Raw genomic sequence first — 18,659 nt, forward strand, 5'->3', positions numbered from 1 at the left:
TGTGAATAATGAGACTTCTGTAGGAAGTGAGAAAAGAGTGATTTTATTTGTTTCTCTTCCTACACTCCAAAGATCCTGAGAAGATCAGTAAGATTGCAGAAAATTTTGTTATTTGTGGGACTATTTCTTAATACGACTGCTCTTCAGCTAGGGAGTGGGGCAGGTTTGCGTCAGCTGGGATGTTCTGAAAATAATCAAATAGCTGCAAGAGGTTATTGTAGCCACTGATAAGGTATTCACAGAAACTACAGAATCCTGGTTGGATGTGAAGCTTGCTGAGAGTCTCTCTAAATTGTAGAAATGCAGCTGGGTATGTTTCAAAGACCTTTTTTATTTTTGGCATATTTTCAGAACAGGTGGCACCAAAGAGCACAATTTCAGAGGCTCTGTTTTCTGTGAATTCAGCTTTAAATGCCTCCCATGAAGCAGGTTGGAGATTTGCATCTCAAGAGTTGTGTCTGGCACTCCTGGGCGTGTTTCCATACACATTTGGGAAGGGCAGAAATGTGTGCTGGCTTTCAAGGACAGGCTCCCTCTGGAATTGACAAAGACTGTCAAGCATGGAGACCAGCAGGGCTGCTGAAATGGGTGTACTGTGTTCCATGCTTCAAAGTCTTTGCTAAGTTTAAGCTGGGTCTGTCCATTTTACAGAGCAAGCGGCACAAAGAAAAGAGGATCAGATCTCAGAGAGTAATGGCATTTGAGCAACAGTAGCCTTAATACAGGAAAGAGAACAGTAGGAAGCTTAATTTTGGTACTATTTAAGGCACATCCCTGATGAGATGGTGAACAAACATACCCTGTGTGTGGCTCACGTGGTCGTGAAGCCTGTGGGCTGTTGGTGCTTGTACTTAGGGTGCTTCTGCTCACGAGCACGTCCCACTCCAAGTGCAGTGTGAAGAGATGGGGCCTCAATATCTGTCCCTTCAAATCCCCTTTTGGTTGCCTGGGAGGTCCCTGGGGGAGAGCAGAGTCCCTGGCGGGGCTCGGGGGCCGCCTAGCGAGAGGCTCCCCATGGCCCCAGCAGCCCCGTGGGACACGGTGGGAGAGACGGGCCTTTCATCCAGCGCCTGGGAGAGGCTCACACGCCATGGCTGAGGGGGGAATTAATTTTATCCCTCATATTACATGCCTCTTCTGAGCACAGCTGTTTCTCAGGGCTGGAAAATCCTGGCTTTCCCTCCCCTATTTGGATAACAGCTGAACTGCCGATAGATATTGGACACTTGAGTCAAACTGGAGTTCCTAGAACCAAGTGACTAAATCCCCTTTTAAGCACCGACATTAAAAGACGCCTAGAGCTTATTTTAAGAGATGCTAAGCTTCCACTTGAAATCGTGAGGCTGCATACTTGTTAAAGTATATTCGCATCAAACAGAAATTCTGGTAATTTGCTCCCTTTCTTCCCTATAAAAAAACTCCAACCCTGCCCCACTTCTTTGCATGCCAGAGCATTACAGAGATGTAGAAGGATTTTGAGCCCAGACTGCCTGACATGTGAAGCCTGTAGACCCTGGGATGTGTGGGCCATGAAGGCTCTGGTGCCCATGGCCGTGACCTGCAGAGTATGTGCAGGTGTGAGTAAAGGTGACAGCATTTGGGGAGTCCCTGGGCATCCTGTGGCACTTTCCTGCTGCTCTGTGCTGTAACTTTGGCATTCCCATGGCACAGGCACATCCCAGAGGCTGTGTTTGGTGGATGCTGAGGGTCCCTTATGTGAATCCTAAGGACCATTCAGTGCCATGGAAAGAATGTTGTTTCAAGAACCTGCAAATGCTGTTTCTGCAGTTAGGATGTTGTAACAAAGCTAGACTAAGTTCTTTCTTGAAAGCTGTGAGGGAACACCCACAGTCTCACGGTCCCCAGGATTCCTGCTTCCTCAGAACTCTACGTTAATGCTGAGCTGGGGCACTGGAGCAGGGCTGGGCTGCACTGCCCAGGTACAGCTCTGAGCCATCGAGCCCTTGTTCCCTCCTCGCAGCTGCACCGTGCCGGGAGCCAGCGGTTCCTGCTGCTGCACAACCCTGGCTGTGCCTGAGGAGGGGATGAATCCCATCCCAGCTGTCCTTTTCACTGCAGACTGCTGGAGGGTGTTATTCCCAATCCCACATGGATGCCTGCAGGTAATAATGAAGCAGAGCTTCAGCCATAGTACGAAAACTCACAGTCTTGTTTTTTTAAGGTATGAAATGTGCCCTGCACTGTTCAGCCAGTGAGCGAGTTGACCTCCCCACCATGGCCCAGTGATGACTCTGCTGCACGTCATAGGGAAGATTAAGTTAACAGGGCCAAAGAGGAGGGTGAGCAGCCTGTCCAACCCTGTGCTCCATGGGGGGCACACCTTCCAAGGAGGTGACTCTCATTCCAGCAGGCTTAGGAGATGGGAATTGTGTGATCAGTGCATGTAACTGTGTGTGACTCATGGCTTTGCTATCTGGAGCCCCAGGGATGACTCTGCTGCCATGGCTGTACCTTTACGTTTGCATTTTCCACAGAACGAAGCGAGTTCTGATCTCCAGTGGCCCCAGACCACACCTGTCACGTGTGTCCCTCCTTCAGGAATAAGGAATTTTTGTGAACAGCACTGCGGGAATCGCAACTGCTACAGCATCCTGTAGGGACAAGATGTCTTTGCTATACTAGTAATTACCAAAACGGAGAAAGAGCCTTTTCTGTCCCCAAACCTCATGATTTTACTTAGCTGATTTCATTTGCATAGGAATAAAAGGAAAGTATATCCTCAGATGGGAACACATTCAAATGGGATATCTCTAGACTGACAGCAGTAGCTACTCTGCACTCAGAAACAAATAGGGATCTGGCATACGTTTTGCAGAGCCTGCATAACATTTTTCTCCAAAGTGCTATGCAAAGCAGCATGTGCTTGCTGCAGCTTCTGTCATCTCCTGTCACACAGGTGTGCCTCAAGTGGTTACTGACTGGTGATCTGATGCTTCTCCCCTCTAAACCTGAAATCATCAAAGCTGGCAGATCGAGAGAAGAACCAAAGCTCCTGAGCCTGCTGGAATGTCAGCTCTCTTGTCCCAGTGCACATGAGGCCCCTGAGCTCCTCATGCTGCTGCTGCACGATGCAGGTGAGTGACAGTCGTGCCCCACGGGAGCTCCTCCCAGCCTGTGCCCCACACAGGGCAGCTGTGCATGGGAACAACAACACATAATCCTCCAGTTACCCATCACCTCACATCTGTGCCCTCAGTGAATTCTGGCCTAAAGATCTTGTCCTGGTTCAGCTCCATCAGCACTGCTCACCATCTGAGACAGGCAGTGCCAGCACTTCCATGAGTGGAGCGGAGTCAGTGGGTGAGATCTGATCATGCACAATTAAACAAGAGCCCAGGATTCCCTCTGGAGTCTGCTTGCTGCAGGGTGTGCTATTTAAAGCTCTCTTGTCTCTGCTTTCCCTGACATGCCAGGAGATGTTTTTAGCTCACTGGTCAGAGAAGTGTCTGTCTGGGCTGCTGAGAGGGCTGTGCCTATGTCCCCATGGTGGTGGTGCAAGGAAATGGCCACAGGTGCCTTCCCAGAGGCACACATCAGTGTTGGGGTTCCCCCAGGAGCTGGGGGGTTTATGGTGAGCACATGAACCAGAAGAGCAACTGCTGGGCTTCAGAGATGTATAAATGTGGCTCCCTCCATGCCACATGTGCAGTGCTGTGGGCTGGGCAGCCTGGGAGTGGGGAGGAGAGCAGCCGAAGGATGGGATCTCTGGCCAGCTCCTGCCCAAGATGGGGCAAAGCTCTTCCTTTTGCTGCCACCTGAGCAGCAGAGTAATCTCAAGCACCTCTCAAATGACGCTAGAGCAGGCTGTTAGTGCTGTGGTGGGTGGGTGGCAGAGAGGGAGCAGGGGGTGCAGCTGGTGCCGTGATGGCAACATGAGAAGGGCATTTTCCATCATTTTTCCCTTGCATGGGCCTTGCAGAGGCTGGAGGGCTACTGTGCCATGGGGCAGAGCTGGGGGCTCTTAAATACTTGTTCTCAGTCCTACATCTGGTTCAGGTCCTATCCCTGATTTCTTCACCAGAGAAGCCTGGGCAGCTTCAGCATCCTAAAGAGAATTTGAGTCTACACCGAGAGCCCTGAGTCAACAGCAGGGCTCATGGTAATTATCCAAAACTGCTGGGAGCAAAAATGTCAGGAAGAACAGCAGTGGTCAGAGCACTGTCAGCCCATTGCATGTGCTGCAGTGTCACCACCAAACTCAAAGCAGGGACCTACCTGTTGCACTGTAAAATGTGGTAAAGAAAACTATTCCTGTCTGGAAGCTTTTACGCAGAGCATAAATCATGCATTTTAAAAGTGCAAATAATCAGAATATTGCTAAGCACTGTTGTTTGGAAGCCTGTGTGTAGAACTAAGGTGTAGACTGTGAAGCAGTTAAAGGTGCCAATTCCCCAAACCATCATTGTTCAAATTGCCTAAATTAACCTGTCACTGTACAGTCAAAGGAAGCTTTTTTAAAGGAAATAACCTTACAAACCCCAAGCCATTTCACAGAAAATTGAGCTGGCAGAAAGCATTGCATAAAATTAAATGACTTGCACAGATGTTTCTTGAATGAAAAATAAGTTCTAATGGTTATTGTCTGTGCCCAGCAAGCATCAAGTCTGTACCATCCAAGCTCTCCCAAATGCCTCCTGTGACAGTGCCATGTGCCATACCCCATGTCCAAGGAGGAGGAAAGGTTGGTTTCAATGAATGTCGTGGCATTTGGGCTCCCACAGACTCCCATGTGCCCAGCTGGTGCCAGGCAGGGACTGTTCACAGCCAGGAGCCCATGCGCAGACAGGCAGTGGCTGCACAGCCAACCCCCCACCCCGAAATAGGATCAGGCTAATTTTAACTCTGTGGACAGCATTTGATATGGAAGCAGCTGGTGTCATACAAAACTCTGGGCCTGTCGAGCAACCCGAGTGCATCGCTAAAGCAAATATGTTCATTTCCACCCAAAGGCTGTTAGGAAGCCAGGCCTGATTTTAGCTCGCACTTGTCTCATTATAAATCAGAGCTGTAGCTTTGTAGCCATAGATGTGCAGTGCCCAAACTCTTAGATTTTAATGCCATTTTCTTAGACAAGTGAGGCACGACGTAGCTATTTCTCTCACCCTGTAATCTATTGCATTGCTAGTATGTACCTGTTTCTGTTTGCAGCTGGTGAAAAGGTTTTCTGGTCATACTCCCTGTGTTCCCCTCTTGTGAAAAGGTGTTCTACAGTAAAAAGTTGATTTACTAGGCATCATGCTAATTGCCAAGAGCACATCTGGGCACTGATCTCAGTGGGTGCTTGGATTGCCTTCTTTTTGGCAGCTAAGACAAACTTCCTGAGTAGAAAATCCCTAAAAACACAGCTGGGCTTTAATTATCTGGCTACTAGAGAGTGGCAGAGGTAGCACAGGTGCCAAACTTCAGCTCAAGTGTCCCACAAGCAATTGATACTGCTTAATTGTTGAAAAGCCTCAAAACCAAAAATGCCTAATTTAATGTGTACCCAGCTGCATTGGAAAGTTGTCACAAGTACAGCCATGTCAGGGTGGCTTTGAACTCTAGCTTGTGCTGCAGCCAGAGCCTACAGCAGCCCTGGCACCCAGCAGGGGGCTGTCCCCCGCCCTCTGTAACCTTTGGAAATTAGGAAATGGTAAAAGAAAGGCACGTGTGCACTGCCACTTCGAGGCACGGGAGAGCCAGGGCTTTGTGTCTGCCTGCCCTCCCTGCCAAAAATAAAGTTTGCTTCTGCCTAGAGAGCAGGTCAGTAAACACATTTAAAATGTTACAGGTTAAATTAGCAGCAGAGGTGGAGGTGAGTTACAGTTCTTGTTAATAATATTTGTGGTAAGTGGACAAAGTTCCTCTCTCAGGCAGTGAAAACGCACCACTCAATTTTCTTGCTACCTTTTGCAACAACAGCGAGGAATTTCTCTAGGAGATAATAATGTTATGGACAAAGCTTTTGGATACCCAAAACCTACTAATTAATGCAACTGAAAAGCAAAACATGAAAGAGAAGATACTCAGGTAACAAACAGAATAAAGTTCCTTTCAAGAGGCAAGTCCTGCCCTCAGGTTTGCCTCACTCCCTGGTCTGCTGAGGAAATACCTGATCCTCCACTGTTTTGTCCTTTGGACCTGGGAGGCTCCACACTCTCATCCACACCTGGCTATTCTCAGAACCCTCTGGATTAAGCCCACAGATGATGGGCCAGGTGTCCATTGTGCCTTAGGGCCTGGGCTGTGGCTCCTGCCCTGCTGGGGCAGGAGAGGATAGCACTGCCCAGCTCTGCCCATCGCCTGAGGTCACCCTCTGCTGCTGCCCTGTTGCAGAGGCACAGACAGGCTGTCCTCCCTCCTTGGCTGCTGCACAGAAAAAGCCAGTGATGTGTTCTGGTAGCACAGTGCTGGACCGTAACATCTGTGGCTGTAAATGGTGTGCTGTTAGAGAATCAGAGCAGCCTGTGCTGCTGCAAGGTGGAGCACAGGGTAAAAGACTAAATCCAAACCCCACTGCTGTGGTTCTGGTTACCTGCATTGCCTACAGTTCTCAGTGCCCTGACAAGACATCCACTGAGAAGTTGTATTATATTTTCTGGCCACTTTCTTCCCTGTAGCACTTCTATCTCTTTTCTCTTTCCCCTGCCCACAAGCCATGTTTAGGAGGAGGCTTTGGAGCCCAGTGGATGCTCTGCTGCACAACCCAGTCCACATCACAACTGAGTGTGTTGGGGACTGTTTCATCTTCTCTCAGCCCAGGACACTAAATGAAGCACTGGTGGATTTGCTGCTTGCAGAGTACCTCAGGAATGAAGTGAGACATTCAGAGGGGCAGAGCTGACCATGGCTTCACCCCTGGTACCCGTGCTGTGGAGCTGGGATGCCCTGGTTGGCAGTGGAGTCTTGCTTTGGAAAGCACAATCTTCCTGGGCTCCCTGGGTGCAAGGGTAAGAGATGCTCATGCAGGCAGCAGGACTGAGCCAAGGATGCTGTGGGTTTGGAGCTCCTGGTTTGCCAGGATGCTCAAATGACCACCCTTGATGAGCCTAAAGGTAAGAGCAGAGCTTGGTGTGCCAGCAAGGGGATTGCTGCTCTCTGAAAAGGAAGATCATATCCCTGTCTCGTCTCCCCACCTCTGAAAAGCCCTCAAACATCCTGACAACATGATTAATGTGATAGAAATTAAAGTGTTACTTACCTCTATAAGCCATCAGCTTGGTTTTGGGGCTCTTGCTGCCAGCAGTTTGTGTCAGTGCTGAGTCTTGAAGTGGAAAGTCTCCTCTCCAGCAGCTCCCCTCTGAGGTCTGGAGGCTGTCTGGGGTGGTGGGTTACATTTCTAATGTTCAGATCCCTGCTTGTGAGTGATGGCATGGCGGGAATGTCAGCTGTATGGGAATAAACTGCAGCAATTTATTCCCTCCAGCCTGTTTGAAAGTTAACAGAGTGGCACCATTAGCTGGAACAAAACAGGTCCAGTGTTGTGAGATACAAGGATGGCCAGATCCGTAATTGCTTATAATTTGAAATGCTAATAGCCCTGAGTGCTGGAAAGATGCCAGCTCAGGTTGATCGTGGCTCTCTACATTGAAAGAGAAGTGTAGAAAAACTTCATTAGAAGCAGGACTTTCTTATACAGATCTGGAATGTAAAGAATTTCCCATTCACTTGGGATGTAAAGAAAACCTGAGCTTCTTCCCAGATGCTGAGGAATGCAGGGAGGTATCTTGGTGGAGCCAGCATATGTCTAGCTGGCTTGAGCAGCCTCATGTAATCCTCCAGACTTGGTAGAAGAGCTGTGTAAAGCTCAGGGGAGCTGAAGTGATGTCCTGATGATGGCAGAGGTGCAGTGCTCATTACACTCTTAAATTTCACACAAGGTGTGCTTTCAGTGAGGTGTCGTGGGGAGGGAGCAGCAGCGAGGGCGTTTCTGAGGTGGAGGGTTGTGTCTGTGCCAGTGTAACTGCAGCAGGTGCAGTGGGGATTCCTGTGCTCCCAAACCCTTGGAGGAACTGCTTTGTGTGGATGCACAAAGGGCAGGATGCCCAAGCAAAGCTGATCTGCAAGTGTCTATAAACAAATTGTTTCCTGTCTGCCACCATAGCAGTGCCCTTCCATGGCTGAGAGCTAGACTGGGGTTAAACTGTTCAGGCCTGGCTTGGTCAGCCTTTATGGCCATGGAAATAACCCAGCTGCTTTGCAGAACCCTGCCCAGCAGTGTGAGGTACTGAATAATTAGTTACCTTTTGTGGGATTCCCCAGAATCCCAGTTTGAAAATAGGACTTGCAGTTTGCTTTCCTGCAAGCACAAGGTCTTAAATTTTTCCAGCTGCCTTCCAGCTTCATTCATACTGAGTCCCAGAAGCTGTGTGAAAATATATCAATTATTTTTGGCTAAAGCATCTCTCCTGGCACTGTTATTAATGGCTGTTGCTACATTTTTTGTGTCACTGCATATCGTATCAAGACCATTTGGGCTCAAGGATGGGATGGATCCTACCCTCCAGTATGGACTATGGTGTAGGGATGCTCTCCCCTTCCTCTGGACAAGAAATTCTGCCACAAATCAATGGGATTTACTTGGATCGCCTCACTAGACAATCCAGCCAGAGGAATTTAAACTATTACTCACCTCTTGGGGGCGTAATTCCCAGATGAACTTTTGACGCTTTTTGAATGCAGGGCTGCTGGGAAGAGACAGGCTATTCCAACCATCTTAAACCCTTCCCTAAATGGAAAAGCAGCAGGTGCAAAGGCCACAAATGCTGGTGCCCTTCTTCCTGAAGGGCTTTGTCGAGGGTTCCTGAAGTGACATTTCAATTTGTACATTGAATTCTGAGGCAGATGAGTAGGGACTTTAAAAAAAAATTATTTTTTCCAGAGAGATTTCTGAATGAGGAGTGCAGGTAACAAAAATCTTGTGAAGATGAAGGGATCTGCGCTGTAGAGAAGCTGGGTATCTTCAGTGGCAAGCTGGTGTCTGGGGTAGTTTTGACAGCAAAAATTTAAGTAATTCTGGCCATTGTATTCAGAGTTCAGGCGGAAACTTCTCACTTCCTGAGGAAAACAAGCACATCTTTCCACTCTTGTCTGAAGAAGCTGAGCATAAGCTGGTGTTTGTGTCACAAGGGAGCTTGGGATAGGGAGGGAGCTTGGCAGTGCTGTGAATTTTGGGAGAGAGAAGCTCCAGGTGGGCTGGCAGGTCCCAGCAGGTGTTTCCCAAAGAGTTCCCAGGGTTACCTGTGGCAGTCACAGGCTGGTTGAGGCTGGTTACTGGAAGGGAGGATGCTGAGCAGGGCTGTGCCAGGACAGCTTCTGCACCCGCCTGCAGGGCTGTGTGAGGGTGGGGGTGCCCACTGCTGGGGACAGCCAGGGCTTTTCCTCCAGGAGAGCCTCAGACAAGGGCAAAGAACACGACTGCAAGTTGGACATCACCATTTGTGAGCAAAGGAGAGACTCTGGGAGGTTTCAGTCACATGGAGGTGTCATTGCCAGAGGATGTCACAGCCTGCCTGATGTCCCAAGGCGGTGGAGGGGCTGTGAGTGCATCCTGGGAGCCTCCCCAAGCCTCCCCTCCTGTCTTCCCACACTGGGGACTCCCCGTGGGTGGTAAACTCTGGTAGACTCTGCCAAACTTGGCAGGTTACACTTAGTCAAACCTGTCTGAAACTGGACTCACCAGTAGACTCAGCCAAGTCTGACTGATTAAACCGAACCAAGTCTGAGACCAGCAGTGGTTGGGCTGCATTCATCTTTAACAGTACACTGCTCCAACCCCAAATTTGGGTTGGTACGGTTCCTCTGGCTTCAGAAGAGCAGTGCAGGTTTATGTGAGGGCTGTGTTTGGACAACAAGGACACATTTGACCTTTCTTCTGGCAGTGTTGTTCCATTTGAGATCTGATGTTCTCAGTGAGACAAACAGATCAGTAGTTTTAGCCTAGGTGCTTATCATGGGCATCTTGCAAATTCAGATTATCTCTGACCACATTAGCCAAAATTACGCTGGTGCATATTTGTAGACTTCAAGGGGATTGAGCAAGTGCGGTGGAAAAGGACTGCAGATGAGCATGAGCAATTTGGAACTTTGTTACTATATAACAGAAGTGGCATTGCTGGCAGATATCCTCAGTCATCAGTCAGTAGTAACTTCTGAAAGCAACTTAGCAGAGCTGCCTGCTTGCCCTCCACATGCTGAATCCCAGGAACAATATTTTAGCAGGGAGGCTGACTAGGCTCAGATTAAAGTTCTCTCAGAGTGTTGCAATAGAGACATTACTGGATGCTGCCTCAAGGCACTGCTTTATTGGGTGCTCTTACAGCTCTCTTAGTGCTGCTTTATGGCAGCATTCCCCGGGGTTTAATTTCAGGTATTTTGATGTATCTAAAGTATTTTCCACTGTAATTTAAACCTGTGCCAGTCTGGGCTATACAGACTTGTCTGTAGGCAATTTGAGGAGTGGTGAACATTGCTGGATGTTTGCTTGCCCCGATATCTATAGAAGCTGTACTGATGAGCTCCCCAGCTGGGTCCTCTGCAGGCTACATCAAGATACAGCTCTGCAAAATACGTCAGAATTTTATGTGAGTTTCCCCCGTGGATGTGGGTCTAGGTTTTGTAGCCGAGATACTTCCAGAGGGGAATCTCTTTTCATGGCCTTTCCCTAAGCAGCCTAGTTGTTAAAGCAGACAGGATTGCACTCATCATGATCTCTCATTCCATTTCCCCTCATGACAGTGGTTCCTACAGCTGGGTTTTCCCCTTGGTGCTTACAAGATGGAGTTAAATTATTGAGGCAGAGAAAATGGCTCCAAGCAGAGACTTTTCCCCTGGGCTGCCTCAGCCAGGGATGGTCAGGACACGTGCACAGCGTGGATCGCCGGCACTTCGCTCTCCCCGCCCGCGCTCTCTGTTTTTAGCCCTGGCAGGAGCTCCCTCTGCGTGCTCAGGATGCCATCCCAACAGCTGCAGCTCTCTTGATGGACACACAAGCACCTCTGGCCCTCAAGTTTGAAGTTTTAGTGACTGTAAACAAGGACGTTTAAAAGTTATACTGCCTGTGCTCTGGCAGAAATATTCCCCCTGATTTGTGTGCATGGCACAGCACCTTTTATCAGCATTTAGGGGCTGGTAGGTGTAGGAAGAGGCATGGAAGTTGGTGGGAAGCCCGTTTTCTGGCGAGACAGCGGGCTTAAGTGCTTAAGGCAGAGCCCAATTGTCAGTATAAATAGCTCTCTGTAAGGACAGTGAAAATGATTCTCATACAAAGCAGCTGAATTGGGACCAGCAAAATACTATCCTCCCTCGTGAAACTCACACGACTGTCTTGAGACCTGCTGTGTGTGTCAGGTCTGGGTGCAAACTGGGCATCTTGCAAAGGCAGTTTTCCAGATGGGGACTGTGAGCCTCTGCAAGTGCCTTCAGTGGAGGAGCTGGATCAGAGCAGATTGGGTTTCTCTCTAGTTTTATATATGGGGATAATTTTTAGGAAAAGATCTTGGTGCTCTTCTCTTTGGGACTGCTGGATTTTTGAGCTGCAGGAGTTAAAACTCCTGGCTGAGGAGCTATAAGTAACTAAGCTAAAGGTAACTTAACCCTAAAAGTAAGTGTCTATCTCTGTTTCCATCCCATTCTTTGCTTCTAGAAGGACACTGTGTATAATCTCATGCAGCATCAAGGACTGTGTCAGCAAGGATTTGCTTGTGATATTTCCCATGTAAATAAATTTTTCTTAAAACCTCGTTTATCCCAAAATTACCACAGGAGACCCTCAGACATCTGAAGGATTTTCATTTATGCCAGACATGAATTAGTCCATCCTTTATCTTTTGTGCTGCTGTTCCTGATGTGCCTGTGGATGCCAGAACGGCAGATGGCACCAGCACCCTGTGCTGCTCACAAAGCTCAGGTACCTCAGCACAGCCTCGGCTGTGACCAAGCAGGTGAAATCGTACAGGGAATTTTAGCTCTAAATCCCGGTCATAGCAGAGGTAGATTTGTTTGTTTGTTTGTTTTCTGTTTTTTTTTTGGGTAGGTTTTTTAGTTTGTTTGTTTTTGGTTGGTTGGTTGGGTTTTTGTTTTCATTTTTGGTTGGTTGGTTGTTTTTTTATATAAGCAACTCCACAGACAGCTGGGGGCTGTAGTTCTACCTGTAATTCTCCTTCCCCTCATGGGTGCCTCGCTGCAGTGGTTTGCAGCTGAACATAGAAACAAAAGGTTTGATTTCTGCTTGGTGGCTGCTGTGTGGGACAGAGCTCCTGTTGCCAGGTGGGCACAGAGCAGCCACCCTCAGGGGCTGGGGCAGATGGCAGCCTGGTGCAGTTGCAGGTTGGGATGAGCTGCTCTGTCAGCTCCCCTGGCAGGACCGTGTCTGGGTGCATGGCATCACTGACCAGGAACTGCAGCCCCTGTTTGAAGCTGGCCCAGCAGTTTGACAAGTCCATGGTTCTTTGCCTAAGAAGCTTCAGCACTGGCAGTTGTCCACAGCAGAGCCTGGACATGAAATCCAGCATTCAGCAGGTACAGCAAGGGAAAGGAGTGGAAAACAAAGTCAGTAGATGGAAGTCAGGAGGAAAGGACAGAAGAGATTGCATTCATTAGTTCTGGTGATGCTGAATCGCTCTTCTCCACTTGCCTTGTGTTTACAGGAGAGTGGCAAAGCTCTGAGCACAGCTCTGGTTTGTTGTCTAACAAACATATCTGCATGTACATGTGCTTTACCTGGGGCAAGCTTATGGGACTATTAGTGAAAGCTTTTAAGTTGTCAGGTGAAATCTGCCCAAGCAGAGTTGTTGAGTCAATGTGGCCTGGCTTTGTAGCTGGTCCTTGCCTCTCCCTGAGTGTCTTTTCCAAAGCCTTGGACACTGAGTTTCTCCTTGGTGTCTTTCTGTGCATCCCTCGTTCTGACCTTCCCCACGGCTTTGCTCCTGACCTGGGTAAGTATCCGAGATCAGATGCTGTGGGCTGGTGCCTTGTGAGGATGCAGGGCTTGGTCCTCCTGTGGGCTGTGGGCACTGTCCTGGATCCAAGAGGAGCAGCTCTGCCCCAAGCACATGGGGCAAGAGTGTTTGCAGCAGCACATGGGAAAGAAGATTCATCTTCTGAGGGATTTGAATACCCAAGTCCATTAGAGTTCCTTGGGAAATAAGTCAGATTCATGCTGGCATACGGTGGAAATAATTTAAAATTAAGTACCAAAACCCAATGCACTGCAAGACTCCCAGCATGTAATTCTGAACCCATTAGGAGATTTGTGCTAATTTTGAAAGTAATCTTCCTATTTTAAATATTGCTTTGAATGTATTTTGAACTTGAATATTTGGCAGAAGAGGAGCAATTAAATCAAAGGAAAGATTATATTGTGTTATTTTAATTGTGATGGATTGAGTCATTTGCTGAAAGAAAATATGTACAAAGCATGTCTAAGTGCAGAAGCAAAACTGAAAACTGGTCTTGGCTGTTCTCTTCCCTGTGATGAATATATATTTATGTAATGCATTCCTTCTCATATCTTGATAACACCGTGGGCCCACAGTGCACGAATTAACTCCACTGAGATTGCAGTGAGATTGTCTCTGAGCCTGTGTAAGCACGAGATACCAACATTTAGCTCCTGTATGTATTCATTTATACTTTATGGTTTTAAAGCTACATGAAGGAGAGGAAGAACATCCGTGACTGGATGCATTGTACCAATGTCTGGTGTCATTCGGGGTCCAGAAGTCTGTCCCATGGCTGTTGCCTGTGCTTGCTTCTGCTGTCAGTGCCATAGGCTGGGAAGTGAAGGTTGGGGTATGTGGTATTTTGTGAGAGCCCTACATTAGGCAGTGGGTTTCTCTTCAAGAGGAACTGGTGAACCCTACCTGACTTACACCTGCAGAAAATTAGGCAATGAGTGGTAGATCAGTGATGATTTTATTAAAGCTGTCTTTTTTGGGAGGTTAAATTAAATCCAGTTATTAATCTATACATCAGGTTTTCTGAGTGCAGTTTTTGTGTTCACTGGGAGGTGTATTTGGTGAATGCTGGGCACTCAGAGCTCCCAATCCCAGCAAGTCAGCTGTGAGTGCTGGACACCTCGAGGGCCAGCACGGATGGGAAGGAGCATGGCAAGCTCAGAGGCTGGCTGATCTGTCTGATGCCACCATGCTCATCGTTAGCTCCCTTCAGCGTGTATCATCTGTCTCTGAGCCATTCCCATTCCTATTTCAGCTCACAGGCTGCTGGCATCTGCTGTCCTTAGAGCTTCTAACTCAAGCAGAGGGGCAATGGTGCTAAATGCTGCTGGAGACAGGGAATGGCTTGGGCAAAGCTGGGAGGAGTTTTGTCCAGCAAGTGATGTCTTGCCATGAAAGAATCATATGCGCAAAAGTACAGCAACAGCTTTTGCTTCTAATTAAGCTGCACCTGTGGAGTTCCTGGGATTATGGGAACAGAGCTGCAATACAGGTTTTTAAAACTGTATGCTGTGGTAATAAAGCCATTAGTATTTGAGGCTGGTGTTGGCTGTTAACTGTCCCTCTCTGATCCTTCCTTGGTTAATGAAAATAGCTGTTGGATAAAAATGCAAAGATTTTGAGTTGTGAAAATGTGTGTTTGCACCACTAATCACTTGAAAAATCAATCTCCAGACCTTCCTTTGTTAAGAGCAGCTGATTAATGGCTCTCTATGCTTTTTCCCTTTTAATAAAACCCCTGAGTCGAACAACAGAAGGACTATAATTAAGGAGCAGTTTTTTCCTTTCTGTGTGACATTCTGTCAAATGTTAGCCAGCAGGTAGCTGGCACACACAGGGCAGAAATGCCTTTGCCCTGTTGGTGCAAGCCCAGGCTTCACCTGCAAGAGGGAGATGGGGCTTTGCTCCTCTCTGCACAGGCATTGACAAACTTGGGACTGGATTGTGGTTGTGTGGGATTTGACAGCACTCTCTGTCCCTTGCTCAGCTGCCCTGGTGAGGATGCTCTTCCTTGGCCAGCAAACTGTGCCTTGGAGGTGACAAAAGGAGCCACAGCAGACCCAGGCTCTTGGTTTCCAGGTGCTTCTTTCTCAAGGGCCCCAGGCTAGATGATGATGATGACAAAAAGATCTTTCAACATAGTGAAAGATAACTCTAGGGTTAATACTCTGTCCCTTCTGTAGTTTACCCTGGAGAGTGATTGCTTTGAATGAAAAAGAATAATTCTGAAGTCCAGAGAGATTCAGTAAAATTGTAAAGATTTGTGCTTCTCTTAAATGACTTCTGTGTTCAAAGGTATACAGTACAATCTGTCTAGCCAGGCCAGAGGTAAAAAAGGGGCTCTGTGAACAAAGCTGAGGGCTTTATCTGATTTCTGACTGGTACCTTCTGGTTTCTAAATGGCCACATATCAGCCATCTGGCAACAAGAAGGTTTTTAGTATGAAAAATTAATTAGATACAACCCAAGCATAATTCTGCCTTCATTTTCTGCAACGCAAAAATAGTTTGTACCCATAAAAGACTTGCAGGAAATATGGTGATAAAATAACCGCTCCTCTTAAATTTTTGTTGATTTGCTTTTTTTTTCAAAGAAAGTGAACAATTCTCCCATCTAAAGATATGCCTTGTGCAGGTACTTGCTGTGTTATCTGAGCTGCCCAACCCAGCCTGTACTACCGGTGTGATCACCACAGCTGCTGGCTTGGCCAAACAAGGATGGCAGATAATGACAATAATGACAATATATGCCAGTAATGACAGATTGTGCCATAATGGGTTTATGATGTGAACAAGTAATTATTATGGACTGAAGCAATTCCACCAAGCCTTGTGACTGAGGCCCCAGAGATAACAAGACAAAATATCAATACAATAAAAGAGTGAGATGGAGAGAGACTTTTGGTTATTTTTCTTCCTTCTTTTCAAAACTGAGCCAAGAAAAAAATCTGATTGTTTCATAAATTTGGGCTCTTCGTATTTCCATTGAAGTCACTAGGAGAAAAATACATGGAAATTTCAGATTTGCTGACAGAATAGTGAGCATGATGTGGAACTCAGCAGACAGCTCAGGCAGTTCATGCACAAAACTGGTCTGGATCCTCTTAGGGTTTTGTCTAAATGCAGCTGTATGAATTCATTGATGATACAGTGTCTGAGCACTGTCTATGGGAGTGTTGGTGTAAAGTGTGGCAATTTGACAAACAGAGGTCTGGGTTTCTTGGGAAGAAAGCTGACACGGGGCTGGTGTAGGAAATGTTGCGGGTACTCCAGGAACATGCAGAAGGGGATTGCTGGTCCTCACAGGCACTGCTGGGAGTCAAAGCAGAATAAGTAAAACTGGGCAGGGATCTAGAGCTGAGTTTGTCCTCACCTTTTGTTACACTTAAAATGAGGGAGCTGATCTGCCAACATGTATTCTTTGTGATATCAAAAATCTTCGTATTTTGGAAGTATTTAAAGAGCAAAATTTGTGCATGGGAAAAGTTGTCTGATCATGTTGGCAGTACACTGATTTCCCTAGGAAGGTTCAAGCTGATGTTGAGCTAGAGATCACAAGGATGTTGATCCCAACTTCCAGCTGATGTAGCTCTGTTGACCCAGCCCCAGTGCTATGGAGGCAACCAGGCTGAGAACGTGGATGTGGACTTTGCTAAACCTGTTGGTGGAAGTGGTGAGGTGATACTGGGAGCTTTCTTGGCTCATGTTTGCCTCACCTCTGCAGAGGTGAAAAAGGTGGAAAATGTCTTTTGAGGAATTCCTGCACAGCTGCTGTACTGCAGGTCCAGTGTTTCCTGAGTGTCTCAGGTGTGCTGTGGAAAGCACAGTGCTGTCAAAATCTCTGGGAAGGAAAAGGATGAGTCTGGTATTTGGTAGTTTACTGTGCAGGGACTCTGCTACTGAAAATTCCAGGACTTGCTTAATGGTAAAATCTGACCTTTGAATCCCAGCACTTTGTAGTAGTTATTTTTTAATTAAAAAACAACTTAAGTGAATGGAAACAACTTCTTTTCATCTAGATATGATGGCTGGTAAAAGTTCCAGAGTGTGTTAGTGTTTTGTTGTGGTTTTTGTTCATGTGATTTTTTTTATTTGGTTTGTTTTGTTTTTTGTTGGTTTGTTTGGGTTTTTTGGGGGGCTTGAGGGGGCTTGGGGGGTTTTTTTGGTTGCGTGGTTTGTTTGGTGTTTTTTTGTTTTGCTTTGTTTGTTTGTTTTCAATTTTTTTTTAATTTTTATTTTTGGTTGGCTTTTTGTTTCCTTTTTTTCCCCCTGCAAATAAAACCTTCGATTTTCACTGTCCTGATTGGTAACCCTGAATTACAGGTTGTTAAATCCTGGTGCTGGGTTCTTGCATCATGTAGATGTTCTTGCTAAATCCTGTGAGAAATGTTATCTCTGCTCTTTCCCAGTGAGTAAGGGAGTGGTAGAGAGAAGGAAGGAAAGGGAAACTGAAAATCCAGGTAGAGGAAGCTGAACACTGGAGGATTCTAGAAATGGGTGATGGGCTTTGAGACAGGAGTAATCCATTTCCCACATGTATTTTGGAAGCTCAGCCTGGGAGAAACCTTCCTCTCTCTGTAACCATAACAGATAATAACACATTTCCTACCCCTGGCACCAACGTGGTTCATTTTTGATGTGCTCAGTGCACTGAAGTCAGTGCTGTGTGAGCCAGATTTCTGTTTTGGCTGCAGCTGGGGACATTTAAGAAGGTTCATTGCTGTGTGAAGGAGAAAGCCATTGTACCTCTGTCACCCCCTGGGAATTCTAGAGCCTTTCAAGGCTATTTGATTAGGACTGCAAAGTGCTCATTTTTGCAGCAGGATGACTGCTGAGATGTTAAAACTAGACAGGAGATTAACCTAAATGCTGAACAGTAGAGTAAAAAAAAAAAGGGTTTTATACAGCCCTTATCATTTGATTTGAAAGGAGCATTTGGTCTACTAAAAATTCATTAGAACAATTTATCTAGAAATTAATGCTTTTAGGTGAACTGTTATTTTAGTGTTACCTAAAGCTAACACTGGGATGTGGGCAACTTTTGATAAGAAGGTATTGTCAGTACCTGGTTTTCCACCTGACTTTATGTGGAAGATGTGCCCAGAGGGCTGGGCATGGGGTGGTGGGCACAGGGCTGGCCAAGTCTGTCTGTGCTGCAGAATTGGCACCTTGTGCTGAGGGTGGGTGTTGGGTAAGTGGTAGAATGAGGTTTTCAAGGAGTGAAGGACTCATTTCATTGCCAAGAGTACAAGTTTGCTTTCTTCCCATCTGGTTAAATAATGTCAGAGCCAAAACAGATTTAAATCCAGGCACACGAGTTTGCAAGAAGAGGAGGAGAGAAAGCAAAGTGGGTAAAAGTAGGTCTAAGGAATTGGGCAAAGAAAGAGCAAGGTGTGTGAACCTGTACTGTGATGGCTGCATAGCACAGTACTGGTTCAACTACCTGCAAAAAAGGTTTATGGTGTGCTGAGCAGACATCTTGGCATCAAAGCCTTATTTATAAATCTTTTCATCACAATTCCAATAGTGTTGGAAGCTAGAAATAGCACAGGCGTAGCAGGAGCACCATATGGTGAGCATGGACCTCTCCAAGACAGGGCTGGAACTTCGGCCAGGCTATGCCTGTGTTCAGATCTCATTTCAATGCTGAGCACCAAGGCTGCAGCTTTTGGAGCAAACACCATGATGCTAATCTGATTGTTAA

At 46.9% G+C, this 18,659-nt stretch overlaps 1 protein-coding gene across 1 annotated transcript in view; it reads left to right on the top strand.

The window, feature by feature from the left end:
• LOC309578735 (uncharacterized protein) overlaps positions 1–18,659 on the top strand; it is a 48,887-nt gene that overhangs the window by 13,251 nt on the left and 16,977 nt on the right. Inside the window, exons 4-5 of the mRNA XM_082291557.1 lie at positions 2,183–2,300; positions 2,918–3,095. Of these exons, the coding sequence (XP_082147683.1) occupies positions 2,247–2,300; positions 2,918–3,095 (232 nt within the window). The 5' untranslated portion in view covers positions 2,183–2,246. The remainder of the gene's footprint in view (positions 1–2,182; positions 2,301–2,917; positions 3,096–18,659) is intronic.

The sequence above is a fragment of the Coloeus monedula genome (assembly GCF_965178545.1).
Source record: "Coloeus monedula genome assembly, chromosome: 15".
NCBI classification, from domain to species: domain Eukaryota; kingdom Metazoa; phylum Chordata; class Aves; order Passeriformes; family Corvidae; genus Coloeus; species Coloeus monedula.